Here is a 21,120-nt window from a genome sequence, read left to right as displayed (position 1 = left end):
CTCTTCTACCTGTTTTAAAAGTAAAATTTTAAAGAACAGTTTTGCTTAAGTTGAACTCTTGCATTCTGCATCATGAGCACTTCTAATACATTAGATGGTTATAATGAGAATATGATTTGACTGGCCTTATAAACGATGTCATAATAGGTCAATGTGGCTACCTGTCTTTGATCAGCACCACACACTGATTCAGAAGTTCCAGTTTAAAAGGAGGTTAAAATCCAAAATCGATCTGGGGAGAACTCACACAGGCATCCAGACATTAAAAGTAGCATTTCTAGAAATACTTTCTCCTTCTATATCTTTTTCTCACAGAAGTGCAAACTTTTCTAATCAATCCTCCATTCTTCTTGCCCACAGATTGTATTCATCCTGCCAGCCATCTCCATTAGGCCTCTATCCTCATCCCAAACCAGACTTCCACACTGTTCTTCCACCTTTCTGGGTTATCATGGCTGAAAGCTCTCTTGGTCTCCATGGTAACCACAGGTAAGCCACTGTATTGCAAGACTAGGTGAAAACAAGGCTTTGCCAACCGGATGCCCAAACTCCTAACACTCTGAGGAAAGGAATGATTACAGGAGGGCCAAATATATATGTTAAAGGGTGCTTTTGTGCATCCTTCTACCAAATTACTCACCCATATTTTTTTTCAACTGTCACTGTTCAAGGGTACAACTGATTATAGGCAAAGGTTCTGGAACCTGGACTTCCACTACTGGCCTCAAGCATTCTACCTATGCCCTGAGGCAGGAAGACATCAACCTCAGGATTCCTGGGCAATTCCTATACCTCAGAAGTAGCCCATCTCCCCCTGCCCCAAATAAATAAATAAAAAGGCAGATAAACAGAGTGTTGATCTCTTTGTGCATAAATGAAAGATGACTACTGAAGAGTAGGGCCATGCTGTCGGCCCCATCCCCAGAGATCCATTAGTGAAGAATTACACATGAAAGAGGGTTATATGCATCCAGAAGATAATCACTCCAGATAGAAGGAGAAAACTTAAATGTACATTTGTGTCACAGTCACTAGCATTTCCTTTGTACAACCCAGCAACTCATTTGCCTCCCGGCAAACATGTAAAGCATCTGGATTATTTCCTTTCCTGCAGGGAAACTGGTAATGATCTAAAGTATTACTCTAAATCAGTTTCTTCCAGCTTGACGTCTTCCAGATTGGTTTGGGCTACAGTTTCCAAAATTCTCTGCCATCTTGGCCAATTCTCAACACATACAGAGAGTACCAAGCTGGAGAAAGCAGTTCTAAATAAATTCTGAGTTATCACACATATACACTCCAGGAAACTGCCTGAAAGAATGCTTGAGCTGAGCTCAAGAGCATTATAGTAATTCTCCCCATTTTCTTGTTTTCTAGGTTATGAATCGAGCCTTTAATAAAATCATTCAATACTTGATGTTTAGTTAATCATCATAGATTTCATGACAGATTGGGGAAAAAGGGAATGTATTCAATTAAAAACAGGCCTGCAATTTTATTTTTTCCAATTTAAATACAAATAAAGTAAGCCCCAGAGGCAAAGCAATTTTATGGGTTTAGGGGGAACTATTTATTGATGTATTTATCAAAAGCTTTTCTATAATGCCCAATTTCACGGTTCTCGGTAGGATACAATAATATAAAACAATATAAAAGAGATAACCCAATTGCCTCAATTCATACAATTAAAATTCAATAATAAAATACACGATGGCCCCTAAAGACAGCTTAGGCACTATTGCTAAGAGTCAGATCAATATATAAAAGCATGGCCAAGGTTATACTTGGCTGGAATTTCTTAACAGTAGCCTTTCATGACACATGATAACGTTTATGATGAGGCATTTATTTATTAGTTCTATATTCAGGTCTCTACTCAAATGAGTTATCTGAGCAACATAGAAGTCTTTGCAGAAAGAAATTAGAAACCCCAACACACTGGCTGTCTGGCTTACTATGCATTAGATCCCGGCCTCTATTCCAGGAACAGTGAATGAAGGTAACAAATTGCTGCTATTCTTCTTCACAGCACAATTAAATGTTATAATAATTACTATGAAGGAGGAAAGGAGAAGGTGAAAAATAGTGATGAAAATCAGGATTTAGAATCATACAGCAAATATATTAAATATCAAAGTGTTTAAAATTAAATATCAAAGTAATATTAAATAATTCTCTATGGTTTCATTTAAAAAGGATACCCCAAGTAAAGGATACCACAGACAATCATTCAAAAGCAAACCAATCTCAAAGTCAATGGTCTTTTCTATTTCATTTCAACTAGGAATGGAACACTATTATCCTTTCAGACTACACCAAATCCAAGCCAGTCTGGCAGTTTCTAGGATTAAATCCTCCAATCCAGAAGCAGTTTGAAGTGTTCCAAATGTTGGGTTCCAGATGAAGCTTGGAGCACCCTGTTCCCAAAATGATGGATTTTGCACTCACAGTCTGTGTATTATAACAGTGCTGATTCACTGTGGCTTTACAGCAGTTAGTGAAAGATTATATTCTGGTAAGATCTGAATTATCTACCCCTTTTAGTAAACTCCAATTATTAAACTGACTGATTTATTTTAAGCCCAGTTCAGATCCATAAATAGATTTATTTCTAATTATATATGGATCTGAACTGGTAGAATTCTATCTTGGTTTTCTGGCCTGATCAGGAGAATAACAAGATACTTGCAAAGAAAGTGGCTTAAAGTGCCATGTGTAACTCATGCTCAAAAGGGTTAAGAGGAGGGATAATTAGGAAATGTCTACATTTGGGGGAAAGACTAATTACATCAAAGAGAGAGAGAGAGAACAATTAGTACCTGTAAAACAACTGGAATATTCCTCCTTACTCTCTAGCAATAGTTGCTCTTCAGTGTTTTTTAGAGCAATGGCTGCTTCAAAAATTATTTGGAAGAAATACTTCATACCTAGAGTGAGCACAGCACCTCTCTGCTACTCATTATTGTGACTCTCTGCTACTCATTAAAGCATGCACGCCTTTTTTTAAACTTCCATACTAGTCTGAAAAAAGACTGTTTTGCTTTAAGAGTCACATTAGAGGCACTGTTTTAATCATTCAGTTCATTAAAGCGTCACATCAGTAAATTAGGAAATGAAAACAGGGATGGAAGAAGAGAGCCAACAAATTCAACCATTCTTTATACTCTATTCACACATAAGCTCTCACAGCCAAGTAACCTTCAGTCTATGGATCAGCTGCAGGAGCCAAAATATGCATTGCAAATGCCTCAGCATTCTTTTTGAAAGCATACACAGTTTAAACAGAAAAGTTGGTCTTCTAGTAAAAAATAGTGTTAGCTTGAGCTTACAGTTTCAGTGCAAGATACACATTTGTCCTGTATAGCCAAAACAAATGGTTAAAAAAAGCAGCTAGATACGTATAACCAAATTCAAAGCAGAAGGCAAGTGGTTGGGTTTAGCAGGCCTTCAAGTGGATGAGGACAGAGTTTCAGCATCCTGCATAGCTTCCTTTTTACAAAATGCATGCTGGTTAACACACAGAATTTCTAGGCAATTGCAGAACACACTACAAAGTATACAGAATTTTAATTCAAATATTCCCTGCTTTTGTTCACAACATTGCACAAATAGTATCTGAATATAATCAGCTGCGTGCAGAACTCAGCATAATATGGTTTGCTAGTTTCTCAACTTGTGCAGTGAGAATCCAGCCATTAAAGCTTATTCAGCAAACAACAGTTAAAACAGGGTTGTGATATATGAGTCTATATCACATTGTATTAGAAATCTCACTACCAGGAAGTCCGTTCCCCCCCCCCAATTTTGAAATAAACTTTATACCATGATGCCCTTGGTATTCATGCTGCAACTTTTCACATCATAAACCTATACAACTATCTGTAGCAAGAAATATGAAAGTCAGGAAACTTAGGATGCTCAATTCCATTCCCCTGAAAATACATCCACTTATAGGCAAGGACCTCCATTTGCATAAAATATTAAAAAAACCTAACTGATGAGAGTTGTATATTCATTACTATAGACACGATCGGCATTTGCAATATAATATTAGAATAAAGGCAAACTAGTGTCTTATTTATGCAATTTGTGAGGGGGAGTTTCCTTCAAGTCAGTTTTTGATTCCTGGGGACTGCCTGAACTTGTCCCTGCAGTTTTCTTGGCATGGTTTTTCAGAAGTGGTTTTCCATTACCTCCTCCCCAGGGCTGAGAGAGTGTGACCAGCCCAAGGTCACCCAGCTGGCTTTGTGCCTCAGGTGGAACTAGAACTCAGAGTCTTCTGGTTTCTAGCCCCGGTGCCTTAACCACTACACCAAACTGGCTCTCTATTTTGCAAATATGGGAGGACTAATCTTGGAGACAAGTACACTGACCCCACTCTGTCAGATTGCCTGTCAGTTGAACAACAAAGTCTGTGTGAACGTTTTTTGAGAAATTAGAACAGTATAAGCAGGATAGAAATGTTTTAAATCAATGAAATAAGTACGTGCTTTCACTCAAACATGAGAAGCCTCTCTGAACAACCGGGAATTCTGCTTTATCAAGGCCTCAATCTGCTTGGACAATGCTAATATGGACAAATAAATATGGAGAGAACTCCCTTTACAAGGTACAGTTGGAGAATTGAGAAGGCAGAAGCAAGAATGTATGGGTAAGTCTTAATCCTGAAGTCAGTGCATCAATCTAGATTCAAACAGGAAAAAAGTGATTTTGCATAACATCTGTCAACATCTCTTAAATTAACTGCATTTTTCCTGGGATTGTGAAGTAGCAGCCATGTGAGTCCCATAAAAGACAGCGCTTCCTTAAGGAGTTACTGCTTAAAGATGATGATACACATCTTAAAATGTACAGGCATCTGCTGTCAATAAAAAGAAGTTAAAACTTTCCTAGTCACATGAATGCTACTTTGTGTGTGGTAAAGCTTTGAAGTAATAAAATAAAAATAAAATAAAAATAAAATAAAATAAAAACCTCTAGCATGGCTATTCTTCTCCAGGAAGGATGTAAGTAAGGAAATGTACAACATTAACAACTCACCTGGCTGTTTGGATCACCAAGTAAGTTACATATATGGGGCACAATCTTGCTCAAGGTTAAACTCTGAGCTCCAGATCTAAGACAGAGGAAAAAGCAATAGAAAAGAAAGCAAGCAGCATATCAGCTAATTATTTTTCAAAGGAACTGAATGCAGATACAAATTAGGCATAATAGTCCAACTTACGCATTAAGAGTTGCAATAAGGCAGAGGCAAATTCCTTCTCTTGTCCGGAAATTCTTGTGTTTGAATCCTCCCAAAATTCTGTCCCACACGTACTATCACATAGATATAAGAAAGTAAGGGGGGGGGGAACATCAAGATCAGTTGCATCTGCTTGATTCTGAACATCCTATTGTCACAAGAAAAGAAAGTGTGATGGGGTTGCATACATAGTGTGCATGTGTGGATGCACAAATGAATGAAGTTAGGCATAGTAAGTGGAACTAATTAACTATTGAAAAATATTTTTAAAGTTTATTTTTATTGGGTGAGAATATACTGATATGGCCCTCATTATATTGTCTTGCCTGGCTTCCTATCATATCTACACATAGAGTCTCTAGAAACTTATATTTTGAACATCAAAGCAAGGTAACTAAAAATATCTTGTATAAGATTCCGCTGCTCTACTGATAGAATTCTAAACATTATATTATTTATACTATAAAATACTTTATAACGTATAAATAATTTTATTCAGAAGTTTTAAAGCAAGTGTGGGCAACCCACCGTTACAGTCCTCAAGTGCATCTTAACCCCTATTCTGTAGTCACAGAATATTCCCAGATCATGACACAGCTTTTTGGTGGCAAAGTGGCTGATTTTCAGTGGCACAATTTTTGGGGTGGTGGAGATTTTATAGCAAATATAAATTCTTATCCAGTAGACCATTTAAAGGAATAGACACTTAACCTAAGGAAGTAATAAGTTCTAAAGAACAAAAACCAAAGAATAATCTGTTCTAAATGAAAAAGTCATCCTGCTGCTTTAAGAATGGTCAGTCTCAGGATCTCCTACTCAGCGTAGTAGATATGGGAATACAGTAGCTTCAATACTGATCTTTCTCAGAGTTGTTAAAATATACTTAATGCTGTTTCTGGCATTAATCTGCTGAACATAATACAAAGTAGAATTTTGAATAGAAAGGGCTGAGGATGAGAATCTTCTAAAATATTGCTACCCAAACACAGATTATAAATGGAAGCTTTATGTTCAATTAAAAAAAAAGAGTAAGGCTGATCCATCGCTCCCTCCCCATCCCGCACATGGCTTGTATGCCTGTTCTTTTTGGTGCCCGCAAAAGTATGCTTCCAATGTGATTTACTTTTGATTACAAAAGGAGCACAATTACTCTGAACAAATACACAGGTTAGCTATTTGCTCTAGCTTCATCATACAGTATCATAAAGGAGATGACTGATTCCAATTCTCTGGGTCATTTTAATTAAAGATATCATTCTGCAACAGCCACTGATATAAATCCTGCCACTGTTCTGCTGGCTTCCCCATAACCTCTAAGTACTGATAAAAATGTTGCTGCTACCTCTTCAATCTGCATGATCCTGCCTTTGATTGATACACAGCACCCATCCTATTTGAATAACAGAGTTTATTAAGCATAATAAAAATGCTCAATACAAATTTAACTTCCTCATGAGTGGTTTTCATGGAGCAGGTACCATAAGTTTGCCTGATTTTTGTACAATTCCAAGAACTCACCTGGGGGTTAGCAGCTTGCTCCATGATTTTTAACAGCAGGGTCTGATCCTGCTCTCGTACAGAGTCTTTTGAATCTCCCAGTCTGTCAATTAGACTAGGTAACACTGGGGACAAAAAGAAAGGCTGATTAGAAAGGAGGGCTCAGAAAAACAGAACTGGAATTACAGATCAACACTGAAATATGTCTACCTTCTCAAGTGCCCTGAATGGTGGTTTTGGTAAGCTGCTCATACAGAAGGAATAGATACTTGCCTTGGACAACAGATTCTGAACAATTCCGCCCTGCCAATATGATGTTTACTTATGCTGCGACCAACATGATCTTTACTGGATAAAGCTTTCCAAGTATGTCCAATCACAGTTATTTTAATGCACTGTATTAGTAACTGCTGCCTATCACTATCCCAGTAGTTAACACAATATACAAATATCCAGTATGCATGGTGAGTGCAATTAATTATGCAGTATCCCTACCCTCAAGGAACAGGGCTGTGACTTGAGGTTCTTCAGGACTCATGGTTCCTGCTACAACAGCAGATGGAGGCTGTAGTCTGGGGGGGGGGGTGCAGTTTCCAGCTTTGGTTGGTGCATCAGTTGCAACCCTAGCTGGGGTGGTAGGATCTTGCTACAGCGGCTCATGTCATCATCATCATCACTTGCTCAGACTACTGAAACACACTCTACCTGGAGCTGTCTTTGAAGATCACTCGGAAGATGCAGTTGGTTCAGAGTGCAGCAGTCTGCATGCTGACCAGTATTTGCCAGCGGGAACACATTATACCAACGATATGGGACCTGCATTGGTGACTAATAGGCTCCTGGGTACAATTTAAAGTATTGGCATTAACTTTTAAAGCCCTTCATAGCTTGGTGCTAATTATCTGCATAAGTACATTCACCCATTGGAATTGCCCTGGCCAGCTCACTACTAAACTATTAGTAGTGTATGATCCAAGGAAGGTATGGGAAACACTACTTTTCGATGGCTGCGCCAGTTCTTTGGGATGGCCTCCCAGGGGGTATCCAGGACTGCTTTCCAGAAGCTGCTCAAAATAGAGCTTCTTCGGAAGGCATCTTGGTTTGATTAATTTAATTTTATTCTATGCTTTCATTGGTTTGTGGATGTTTATCTGTATACTTTGAGTTGACTGTATATTGTTTATGTATCTTATGTGTAAAAGTCCTTAGGGATTCAGCAATCTATACTGTAAATAACAATAATTCACTGTCATCGGACATACATGGGAATCTTTCACAGGTATTGACTTCCCTATGGCCTGTACAAAGTTCAAAGGTGCATTATCCACTCAGCTGAAAACTAGCATCAGCAATGATTGGTGTTGAGTCTACAATTTCATTCAAGTGCCATTGCTTGCAGGATTCAGGACCTAATCATCTCTACTTTAAAAAATGACATACAAAGTTTTATTCTCTAAACTATGGGGCAAAAAAAGCCTGAAAAGAGAACACAAGCCTGGATTTCCAGCAGGGTTCTTTGACTGCAAACTTAATTCCTTTTCCATCTTTTTCACAATTTACAGTTCTCAAAAGGAACTACAGTCCCTGCATGTTCTGCCCTGTATCCTCTTTGAACATCATGCATGCTCTACAAGAAACAGTCTCTTCCCTTCTTCTCTTTGCCCCAACAAATGCAGACAGAAGCAGCTATAAATATATTTAGTGTTATAATGTGATGGCCATTAAAGAGAATCATCAAGCTTTGGACTGGAAACTTTAGCTACACTTTTTGTTGCTGGGTTCACACCACATACTAAACCCTAAACCAGGGTTAACACAATTGCTGTATTCATATAACATGCTTTATCCAAATAAGCAAACCATATTATGGCTTAGCATAGTGGTCTACTTCATACGTGCTAAAACAATGGTTGGATCCCCACTACATCCTCAACCATCTAACTGCATTTTAGCTTAGTACATTGCATGAATCCAGCCCATACATTACTAAATGGTCAGCAGGGAAGAGTTAACTGTAAAAACAAAATATAGTTATCTGCTAACATCACGGCAACACAAAGTAATTTCTGTGTTCATACCAACGGCAAAGTTCCTTACTTTTCAGCCATTGCAGGTTGCAATTCCTTCTTACTAACAAGTTAAGAACAAGCCGACCCACAGATGTGGTCCTTAATTTCAGCTTCATTTAAACATAATTTGAGGGCAAGTATAGCACATTGCAGCCATACAGCAACCTATCCCTTGGCTCTGATTACCTCACCTGTGCCAATTTGAGCTTTAAATCTATCTTGGAGCCGTGACACCAGTGCAGATAAGATGTCCAAGCCCAGCAGGACAACCTGAAAACAAGAAAAGTGTTAAAAAGAAGATGTAGGCAATCTCTGAATGTGGAAGAGAAACATAAAGTGAATGTGCAAGCTAAGCACCAAAAAAGGTATTATAGGAATGGACTCTTTTAACTTCAAAACAGAAGGATGTTAAAACTTGCACAACCTTCTTTTTGATGCTTAAAAGGATCTGGAGCTGTTCCAGGTTAACCAATGCTGTAGATAAGGCTGTGTAACTAGGCAAATGCTACTGAAATAGGTAAACCCAATTCAATGACTTAGATGAACAGAAACCAATGTACCGCCTGATGCTATGCACCTTTATTGGAGTAAATCCCTCTATTCAGTTATCCAACTTCTCTCAGGACAGTAGATGTTCCATTGTTTGTTCTGTTCTTGTTTCCCAGATACTTAAATGGCAGGTTGAAGACTCTGGATCATAAAGTGATATTAAAGTTTTAAGCTTGGTAGGTAATTATTATTTAATCAAGCCATGATATAAGTCCAGACAAAAGAAGAGTGGAATGGAGGAATGAAGTCAGGCTATGCAGTTTTGTATTTTTGTTTGTGGCTGCTTGGTTGTGATTAAGCAAACCTGGGCCGATGTCTATGCAACAGCTGCAAGTCTAAAGATTAATTTCCATAAAAGTTACCAGTACTGGTTTAAGACAGGCAAGATTAAGCCATGTTGCTCTATGGGGGGGGGGAATTCAAATCCTTATGGGGCAGTACATTTATGACTGACTAAAGGATTAGAATCACTGAGAGGTAGGCAACTGACAAGTTTAATAAATTATTAGTGTATCCAGTTATGGATTTTGAATACATACTTCAAACATTTAAGGTGGAGGGGAGAGACCAAGTAATGCAATACTTACATTTAACTAATTCCCACTCTTGACACCATTACTACAATTACTGTGAATATATTGGCTTAAATGTAAATGCACCCTCAAATTTGAAAGAGTCAGAAAAAAATAACTTCTGCTACACATGATGTGCAAGATGTAAATGTTCCCACAATTATTTTTTTTAAAAAGGCCAAGTTAAAAAATAAGAACGCTGTTACAAAGCTGTAATTTTGAAACAGCCTTCCTCCCTCCTGGGCCCCTGCAAATGTTCTGACTACAAAGCTGGGGATTCTTGGAGTTGCAGGCACAACCTATCTGCAGGGAACCAGGCTGCAGAAGTGTTCACGTGAAGCATTCTCAAATGAAACAAACCTAACATATATTTTAGAAAGCCATTAAATACCAAATTTATGTAGTTCCCGGAATGTACCTGCTGCAGAGTTCGGAAATAAGTAGTCTAAGCACACTAAACTCCAAACACAGCAAGGAATTTCCCTGCAGAGTTCTTCTGTTACAGGAAGCTTACCATCTAGGGCAACCTTCCTCATGCCTGTGCTTCCCAAGGGTGCTGGACTACACCTCCCATAATTCTCAGTCACACAATCCGGGTTGCGGAAGCTGCAGTCCAGTGATGGGGAAAGTAAGGTTGTGTCTGTTTGGAGAACAGGTCTGTAACATTATTACTGGCTTCAACTTAAAAAAAATTAACAGCAAAGTCCTACACACTTAGAAATCCAAACCGCTAGATTCAATGAGGATACGTATAGCGTGCAGCCTAAAAATCCTAAACAGCACGTGAAGGATCAATTTCCTCCACCAGTCCGCAGGCCCGGCCAGGCGCGCAAAAAAAGAAAAAATCTTCGCGAACGAAAGGCATTGCCTCGAAGCTTCAGACCGCCCTCGCGCTGTCCTTACCCATAGCACCGCCCACTATGCAAAGCGACCACTGCAAGGCATTTTGGGTAACCTCCAAACTCACGAAGAGAAGCAGAGAAGCAGCTTGCTTCGCAAATGCTTTACAAACGGGGGAATTAATCATCACGCCGCCCACCCCAAAGCAGTCTAAACAAGCAAACACGGTTCGCGCCTCACTATGACCTTAGTGGGTTTCCCATCTACTTCCCCAGCCTGCCGTCCGCTCACAGCTTCTCAACCGTCCTTATCTTGGGGTTGCGCTACTGTTCAATGAACGTCTAGTGAGAACAGTACTGCTAACACCTACACAACACGTAGGCATCCTTGGGGCTTGTCCCCCAAATGAGGTGCAATTTTTGGAACCTTATTTTACTGTACTCGATAACTGAGGCATATAAGCGATGATGGTGGGAGCGATTTCCTATCTTATACCAGATGTAATAATTATTCGCTGTAATTGTGTTAGTTTTTAACTCACCCTGCAAAAATCCAGTAAGTTGCCACCAGATGGCGCTATGGGTCATTACGTGGTATACCCAGAATAATCAAAGCTGTGCTAGAAGGATGGGAAAAAATGTTCTTACAACTATTGCAAAGCAATCATCCTTAAATTAAGCTTTTCATTCTATGTACTGTTATTATTCAATAAGCTTTTCATTCTATGTACTGTTGTTATTCAATAAAAAAAATCCAGACAGCCATGAGCACAGAGGTACTTGAATCTCATACAAAGCCACCTTTCAAATGACTGCTTCCACCTGTTCAGTAAAGCATCTTGAATCACCAAAAGCATCTGACAAATCAGAAAAGTTAAACACTGGCTGTGAAAATATTGATAGATCGTTAGGGAAGATAGGCGGTTTTTTCCCCAATTCTTGTATTACATTTGCAGAAACAGGGTGATAAAAAAGCTAACGCAGAGCTGTATTGGTTTTCAACTGTTTTATCAACCTTGGACAAGTCATCCTTTTTTAGATAAGGTGGGGTGGCCTTGAGTCAGTGTTGACTCCTGGGTCAGTCCTTGCAGTTCTTTTGGCAAGATTTTGGAAGTGGTTTGCGCTTGCCTGCTTCCTAGGGCTGAGAGGGGGACTGGCCCAAGGTCACCAGCTGGCTTCGTGCCTGAGACAGGACCAGAACTCTCAGCCTCCCAGTTTCTAGCCTGGTGCCTTGACCATTACATCAAACTAGCTCAAACCCAAACTATCTAAGTGGAAAAATTAGGATTTTTTTTTCCAGAGATAGGAATGTAAGAGGAAATATATTGTGTTACAGGTTTCTAGCCTGGTGCCTTTAATCACTACACCAAACTGGCTCTCTTTTTAGGTAAAGCCTCCCCTAAGTCAAGCTGAACTCCTGGCAACTACATGGATCCATTCATTTAGTTTTCTTAACAATAACATGAATATGGTTCAGGTCTGCCACCTTCTGAGATTTTTTTTTTTCACTCCCAGTCTGGCTTAATGCTCTGAGATTTCCTAGTGGTCTCCCATCCAAATGTTAACCAGGTCCAATCACACTTAGCATTTTTGAGAGCAGCCCAGTTTTGGTGAGAGGCTGCCACCTGCTGTGAACCATGCATTTCTACAAGGGGAATCAAGAGTGGCCCATTTTGCAAGGAAGCAGAGAAGAAAAGGGCTACCTTGCCCTTTCAGGACTCCAGCAAGTGACAACCTCTCACAAGAGGAGCTGTGTAAGAACATTATTCAGAAAAGCACAAGTGCACTGCAGCAACCCAGAACACCAGAAAAAGGAAACAGATCATCTGTACAGCATCTTCCAGCAAAATGGATACCCACAGAAACTTTTATCAAAAAGTGCCACTGCCATACATCAGAAGCATCTCAGAAACAACCAACAGACTATTACAACCAACACAAACCAACTAAAGCCCTCCAAAGCATCTTAAGTAACCCAAAAGACCCAGTAGCCCAAGAAGAGAAAACAGGAGTCCCCTACAACATACAGTGTAAGGACTGCAGCAGCCACTACATAGGACAGACAGGCAGAAGACTAGCAGAGCGCATCCATGAACACCAACTAGCAGTCAGAAGACACGAAGAAAACTCCTTAATCTCACAACACATGCACAGAGTCAACCACAGTTTCAATTGGGAAACGGTGAGCATCCTAGACCAAGCTAAATCCAAAACCATGAGGGAATTCCTGGGAGCTTTGCATTCAGACAAATTAGCCATCAAGAGACACATAGAGATAAGCCACATTTATACACCATTCAAAAGAGACAATAAAAAAGCTAAGAAGGAAACAAAAGACCAGGACACATCCTCTCTAGCAACCAACACCCAGATAAGCAGGGATTAAAACCAGACAAACAATCAAGCAGAAAACAATAACCTAATCAATGAACTACCAAGGAGAAAAGCACACCCCCACCAACACTGGCAGGGCAAGCTACTGTATGTAAACAGGGAGCAAACCCCACACTCACTGGCTCTGATGATGTTACCTAGTCAGGTGATGAAATGTCTGCAAGCAAACCACTAAACTCAGCACCAAGGACTCCACAACTTAAGACTCTTGAGCATTCATGAAGGGTGCCCAAGTAGATCAGGATCTATATTACCATACAGTCTTTCAAAATAAGAATATTCTTCCCAGCAAGCCAAACAGGAATTTTGTATTATATGTATTCAGTCACAAAAGATTGTGACCCCCCAAGTCTCCTAGGAGTGTAAAAGATAAATAGTACAAAAATCAACAGATACACAAATTGACAGAAAAACAGAAATTGAGCATCAAAAGTACAAAAGAAACATCATCCAGCTATGTGGCAGCAGCACTTAGCCAATCATGGCTTCTTCTGGAAAATTTAACCAAGTTGGAGTTTGTTATTAGTTGGACTGGAGGCCGGTAAAAAACCACAATGCTGAAGGCTACTCTGGGAAGTGAGAAAACATGCTGGAAGAAAGCAAGAGCAAGTCTGACATACCTTAGCCAAGAAAACTACATGAGTACTATATTTGAAGTCCATGAAGTCACCAGGAGTTGAGCTCAGCTAGAAAGCAGCTTTACCTGAACAGCTAAAGCAACTCACACCATATGATGGAATGTACTATGTTTTGGAAAGCCTGTGCAAATGAAAGAAGGTTTATTTGCACCACAATGATAGCAAAGTCAGGTCCATGCAAGTGTTCTTAAGGTGTTCCCAAAACAATGCAGTATAACAGAGAAACTACCAGCCATTTTAGTTCAAGTGGCAGGACGCTTGAAGATGATAACTTCTGATGAGACCAGCTTTTCCTAATTTGGCATCCTTCAAATCTGTTGGGTTGTTACAACTCCCACTAATCTTCTGTCAGCGTGGTCAGTGCATCTGGAGATCCAGAGGTTCTCAGGCCTGAGATGTCAGTGGTCCCAACAACCAACAGCAGCTCAGCTTCAAGGCCATGAAGCACAGGGCAAAAAATCCACAGGAACACAGAAAATGTGGGAAGCCGCAGCAAAGGGGCCTAAGGGCTATCTGCATCTTCTCACAGAGAGAGGACAATCAATTGTTCAATGTAGCTTCACTCAGGTTTGCAATACAGCTTATCTAGCTGCACCACATCATGCGTCTGAGAGATTTCAGTCAGGCCTCAGCCTAGTGGCCAAGGTAAGCCACTCGGTAACCCCCAAGTTGGGGAAAGGGGTTTACTTCCACGTCTGGGTCCAGGCAGCCTGAAACATGCTAAACAAGGCTTAGATAGGAACACATGGCAAAAGAAAACTTTTCAAAGAAATGTTAGGCAAAAGAAATACTGTACAGTTGATTTCTGTAGCAAATGGCTGTTTATAGGATGGGCATGAGCATAGTGACCCTTCCAGAGTTCTTGTACAGGTAGTCCTCGCTTAACAACCACAACTGAGACCAGAATTTTGGTTCCTAAGCGAAGCAGTCACTAAGCAAAACCGACCTGATTTTACAACCTTTTTTGCAGCAGTCATTAAACAAATCACTGCAGTTGTTAAGCGAACCATGTGGACGTTAAATAAATCACGTGGTTCCCTACTGATTTTGCTTGCCAGAAGCTAGCCGGGAAGGTCAAAAATGGCAATCACGTCACCACAGGATGCTGCAATGGTCATAAATGTGAACTGGTTGCCAAGTGCCCAAATTGTGATCATGTGACCACAGGGATGCTGCGATGGTCATAAGTGTGAGCACCGGTTGTAAATCAGTTTTTTCAGCACCATCATAAGCCTGAACCATCACTAAATGAATGGTCATTAAGTGAGGACTATCTGTATTAACAAAAACTATGGGTTTTTCTTTATTGACCTGAATATGCAAGTTTTTATTTCTGTGCTTTGCCTTTTCTGCATTTTGTCCCACACCATGTGTATTATTATTCTTCAAGAGAGCCCAAGTTTCCCCACAGGGTTGTTGTGCATAAAAATAGGAGGGACTGCTGTGTGTGCCACCTTGAATTCCCAAGGAAAAGCAGCATCTAGGTCTATAAATCAGTAAACTATATACAGTTCTTGTATTTTACAGCTGTAGTCAACCCTATTTCTCACAACTTCTGTTAGAAAAGAATCACTGGTCAAGACTGCTGGCAAAACATGAGGGTTTCCCTTCTCACAACTCTCCTTTACGGAATAAAACTGATGCAACCCAATTTTAAAAATGGGAACATCCAGCAAACAAGTTTTACAATTGAGTAATCAGTTCAACCAGAAACTAAACACCTAACAATATATAAAATCCAGGGGGAGGAAATATGAAATGCAACAGAAGTAGCAGGACTATTTCCAGTGACAAATTCTGTTTTACAAATTCAGTATAGCAAGAGTGAAGCCTACAAGGATCTAAATATAAAAGCAATTGAACTCCCCAACCCACCCCCAGCTCCTGGGCTCAGACCACAGAGAAACAGTTAAGCCCTCTAAGATCTTTTAGCTATTTGTCAAATCGGCATTCAAAATTAGCCAAGAGGTCAAACTATTGCAGAGTATCAAACTTTTTCACTGGCGGAAGGGGAGGGGAGAGGAGGGCAATCCAGCGCTGTCAGAATGATATTTCACTAACTGGCCCTTTACCCACATTGTCAGATCATTAGCAGAGTTGTCACAGGGCTTATAGGCATAAGAATTTTGGCTGGCTTGGAAAACTTGGTTGGCTTTACTTCAACAGACTTTACTCTTCAACAGGGCTGCCTTGACTTAGCTAGCCAAGAAATACAGCACAAACTGCAAAATGGAAATGTCAGATAGGAACAAAGGAAGTTGTCTGATCCTGAGCTAGACCCTGGTCCATCTAGCCTATTATTATTTAAACCAGGGGCAGGCAAGCTAGTGACCTTTTAAAGTTTCAGACTACACCCATCACATTCTCTTGCCACTGATCATGTTGGCTGGATTTGATGGGAGCCCAAAACATCTGGATTTGATGGGGAGTCCAAAACATCTGGAAGGTTCTAGGTTGATCTACAAGGATGGTCAGTCTCTCTCCAAATTTTCCAGGAGGAATTTATCCCAGACCAATCTGGAAATGCTGGAGACTGAAATAGACTTTCACATACAAAGTAGTTGTGCTATCACTGAACTATGGCCTTTCTATTTATGACACCTATAAATATTAGATGGCACATAACAGGGTATGGAATGTGTTACATTTTATGAGCACGAAACATCAAGTCTGAAGTAAGAGGAAGTGAGATTCCCAGTTTTCACACATACGTACAGTATACTTGCACTTCTTCTGTCTTACCAACTTCGCTTGTTTACACATCTCTTTCTTGAAACTGAACCAACATGGAACATGGAACTCAAGGGTCTTCCTGAGCTACCTACTCTCAAAATAAAAATACTCTTATTTTAATATGCCTGCCCCCACCTTAAATATATGCATGGATTATCAGGCTAAGAGTCTTTCCACACAGCCACAAAAATGACCCTCCACAAACCTAAGTCCCACCTTGAGAGGCAGTCTGAGCACCCTGGAATTCAACAGCAGCCAAATAAACTATTGTGTCTCTGTTTGTGAGATGGCTAACGCTTTGGTGGGCATGAATTGCAAAAGACCTCTTTGTTGCATCAATGAAAACTTTTTAGAAACCTAAACCAACAGACCCAGTGAACCCCAAATTGCAAAGGGTGAATTATTTCCTCCCTCCTGACCATGGAGATGGATACCTGGGCAGGAAAGATGACCTCCAGATGTTGCTGGACTCCCACCCTCATCAGCTTTCCCTAGTAGGCTGGTGGTCAAGGATGACAGAACTGTAACCCAACATTTAAAAGGTCAGAGTTCCCCACAGCTAAAATATATCAGCAACTGATTTTTCAGATAGAAGTCTTTCATCGTCCTTCATGGAAATAAAGGGATTGAATCTGGACCTCCTGTAAAGTTTGCCTTTTTCTGGTGAATGCTATCTTTCTGCTTCTTTAAGAGATTACCTTTCTGCAATCTCTGAGGGTAAGCAAGAAGGGGAAATAGTTGCTTTCCTAGTTGTAATCTTTTGCAAATGTAACTTTATTAAATACTGTGTATCTCTTTGATCCATTTGTGTTAAGTGTGACTACTACTGGCTGCCCATGCATACATGTGCATGCACCACCACAGATTTCTGTTGCCACCCTAAATGTAAGAATTAGTAAGATCGTTTATTTTGTATCAGAAATCATGCAATTTTAGATCATACCTAAAGCTGTGGCTTATGAAGGCATGCAAGCTGCCCAGTATGATACACAGGCATGTATCACCCTATTTTTTTTCCCAAAGGAACATCATTCACTATACGGAAATCAGATATATAAACTCTTGTGCTTTCAGCTCCTCTGACAAATTGGGGGCAGCTGCGTTTTTTAAGCTTTTTTTTTAAAAAAAACCTGCACAACAACAGAAGTCTGCTTTTATGCAGCACCAGAAGAACGAACTGTGGCCAAATGGGACTGATTGATTTATGAATATAAATAGAAACAGAATCTTAATGAATGATCTGACAGGCCCTATCCCATTATTTCCACAAGCAGCATGAACTTCATCTTCTGGGATTCTAAAATCTTCTGCCAGATTAAATAAAAGCACTGTCGGTTTGCAATCCCTTAAACCACTTGCCTGCAGACGTCTGTCTTGCCCTCTCTCTCTGCACTCTTCCACATGTCCCCAAATCTATTCTTGAGGTTTGCTCCACAGCGGCCCCCTGCTCTCCACAATCTGCTCCTCATCTCTCACAGCAAGATGCGACACTGGTAGACTTCTGCTGTCAACTAAATCATGAGATGTAAGGCTTCCATGAGAGTGTGAGGAGAGGGGTCCAGGGGATCTGGACCCGGCCACGTGAAGAGGCAGCAGGGAGAGAAATCCAATCTGCCAGTGGCGGCCATTCATCTGGAGAACAGATACAGCCTCAGTTGACAATACAGGCAAGTTCACCCCTGGCTATGACCCCATTAAATGTCAACGAACTGTATAGCAAAAGCAAATCAGTTCCTAAAAAGGGCTCCAAGTAGCTCCATTATTAGCAGCAGAAAGAATAATCAGATATATTGACCAACTGGGAGTATCCCCACCTCATCTCAAGGTTGCTTTTAGGCTGTCTTCCTCCGTTCTCATTCTGTTTGCAAGTAGCGTGTTCCACTGAACAATCTATATCTTTATCTCTTGGAAGACTTAGGTGCAATGGCTGCAGATATTATCTAAGCTTTACTGCTATTCCACCAAGCAGAAATACCTACTGATTTCTTCTTTTTTAAACAGCATCTCCTGCAATCACTATCTGCAACACTGTTCTCCAACTTGTTTCTTTCTTGAATCTTGCCCAGATGTTTCAAAAATTATGGAGCATGGGAAATTGAGTGAGGAAGTAGGAATGGAAAGGAACACTGCTCACCCTACCCAGATCTGAAGCGATGGAAGACTGGCTTATTCACTGGGTGCTCCAAACTAACATATATGGAAAATAGGAACAGGGACAAATGCATTTCAAAGTATATTAATGTAGGTTCCCTACCAAAGCATCAGAATAAGAAACAGAAGAAAAAAGATCTGCACATTATTAACTTCCACAATTTTCTTATGCTTATGCAATTTTCAAGCTTTTTCTGAAACCAGTGTGGCTTTTGAGCATAAAGAAGGACGTATTTCAAATATTTGTGCCTATGGTAAGCAAGCTCCTGGCATCTTTCAGCCCCAGAACCTGGGGGTGGGGCAAGGGAAACCAATGTCACTGAGAATCAGTCAACAATAAGAAAACTAAGGCCTTCTCCTATTTACCCACCCCTCATCACAAAAAAGCAGATATTAGAGAAACTGAGAAGTTCACCTTTTGGGAATAGCAGTGACTTCCAAAACCTTTGGGAAGGAAGGCCATGTTCTCACTTCATGCCGGTTATTCTCCCTGAACATTTTCTGCAAGCCCTCAGGCTTAATCGCCAGGCTACCTACTCAGTAAGATATCCTACCACCAGAGGTGGGCAACTTTCCCTTGAATATTTTTATCCATGCATGCAAGACCTTAGAACCTGAGAGCATTCTTGGAGCAAAATCTGAATGAAAGAATCCTTAAGTAACCTGTATCAAAACTGCATAAATTTTAGAAGCCAAAAAGGTTGCACTAGTGAGTTATTGAGCTTAACTATAGTACTAGTCCAGTTACTGGAGTTTTTTTTCAAAATGACTGAGGCCTCTCCGATACGTGCATATCTTCATAGCCAGAATAAGCTGTACACAAGCTGACGCTCCTTAATAAATGTGAGGGTCATCAACTATGGGAAAGTATAACAATGCAAAGAGATAAAGAATGGCTTCTTTTATTCCTCATTTTGGAGAAGCCTGATTTGTCTGAGAAATGTTTCACCAAATCAGTGCCAGGAACCAAGGGATGTGTTATGCCACGAGACCTAAATATTAGAACATAAAACTTCCTCCATCCTTTGTTTCTAGCAATAGAAACAGTACTACAGTACTGTACTTGGGTTACTACAGTAATCCCCTTCAGGATGCAACGTTAAGCTATTGCATATTTGGAAGTGATAAAAGATCTGAAACTCTGCCCTCCCATACCTGCTGCCCCCCAGATGAGTTGTATTACAACTCCCATCATCTCCAGCTAACTTTGCCTTTGATCAGCCTGACTGGAGGTAATTTGGGCTGGAGTCAGACTCACCCGAAGGGCTGACCAGATTCCTTTGCTTCACCACAAGACAGAGATGGGTTGCTTAAAACAAACCCTGGCTTATGTTATCGTGGAATGAAGCCGCACACATTGCCAGCCCAATCCCTCTTTCTTTCCAGCCCGCCTTCCTTTCTCAGCTTTTCTTTATGTCTACCCATCAAAGACCTGGTGCTTCACCGAGAGACCTCTGCAGAGAATCAGCCACCCCAAATGGTCAGGTGAAAACTCAGGGAGGAGGCAGGCAGAAAAACAGGGACAAGGTCAGCTAAAACTGCTTTCCATAGAACAATGTGCTTCCCAATCTCTGCATTTCTGTATGCACCTGCCAGTTTCTCTTGTCTTCTTACAGCACCAATCACTTGCAAGGGAAAGGTAGACTGACTGACTGACTGGTCATATTTATATGCCACCAGACTAAAAAAGGACCCCAGTCCCGATCAAGCATATTTCCTGTATACCATAGGATATTGCATCACTGGTCAATAAAGAGGAGATGAAGACCTGGAAAGCTCCCCCCCCTTCCCACTGTACACACAAACACACACACACACACACTTTTCAAAGGGATAGTTTCACAACATGGTGCAGAAACTGGGGCAGAGTTGTGCAAAATGCCATTAAACGCATCCTAAATATAAAACCAAATCAGGACCCCTGGCACTTGCGATAATTACACGCAACACTAATAAAAAGTCCAGAGGAAATAATTACTTTTTTTCCAGGTACAAACATTGCTGCTAGAAAATACAACAATTGTGTACCATGGAAGTAAATACTTAAAAAAACTGATGAGGTTGCAAGCAAGAAATAGAAAATAAAGATGGATTTAACTGCATTATAAAGCGACAGTGTAGAAACGCTAACTTTCATTTTAAAAAATAACTTCTTGTGGCACATATTGCTTTAAAAAGCTACACTTGGGTTCCACTTTCCCAATCTGACTACAACTATTTTTAACCTTCCTAGCCTTTTGCAGCAGAGTTGGGAGAATGACTAAGGTCCCTCGTTGGAGGAATAGCCATGCACGCAAACTTTTTTACAGAATTTGATGGATCGCGATTGGAGTGAACCTCGAACACAAGTAGCCATTTGACTGCAAAATAAACCTCCTATTGCTGGAATTACAACTTCTGCAAACATTTCACGGCCGTATTCGAATGCGAGGAACG

The 21,120-nt window shown here is 40.4% G+C and overlaps 1 protein-coding gene and 1 non-coding gene across 6 annotated transcripts in view; one reads left to right on the top strand and one right to left on the bottom strand.

The window, feature by feature from the left end:
• The window catches only part of CLASP1 (cytoplasmic linker associated protein 1), a 178,775-nt gene that overhangs the window by 145,133 nt on the left and 12,522 nt on the right, over positions 1-21,120 (bottom strand). For all 5 annotated transcript variants that reach the window (XM_063288799.1, XM_063288797.1, XM_063288800.1 and 2 more), the window contains exons 2-5: positions 9,000-9,078; positions 6,761-6,864; positions 5,225-5,316; positions 5,041-5,116 (exon numbers count right to left, since the gene is read on the bottom strand). In XM_063288799.1, coding sequence (XP_063144869.1) covers positions 5,041-5,116; positions 5,225-5,316; positions 6,761-6,864; positions 9,000-9,078 — 351 coding nt within the window. The remainder of the gene's footprint in view (positions 1-5,040; positions 5,117-5,224; positions 5,317-6,760; positions 6,865-8,999; positions 9,079-21,120) is intronic.
• Positions 11,070-11,196, top strand: LOC134488706 (U4atac minor spliceosomal RNA). Its single transcript, XR_010067023.1, has one exon. It is a non-coding gene; the product is annotated as a U4atac minor spliceosomal RNA (small nuclear RNA).

The sequence above is a fragment of the Candoia aspera genome, chromosome 1, assembly GCF_035149785.1.
Source record: "Candoia aspera isolate rCanAsp1 chromosome 1, rCanAsp1.hap2, whole genome shotgun sequence".
NCBI classification, from domain to species: Eukaryota; Metazoa; Chordata; class Lepidosauria; order Squamata; family Boidae; genus Candoia; species Candoia aspera.
This window is presented reverse-complemented; position numbering and strand designations above follow the sequence as displayed.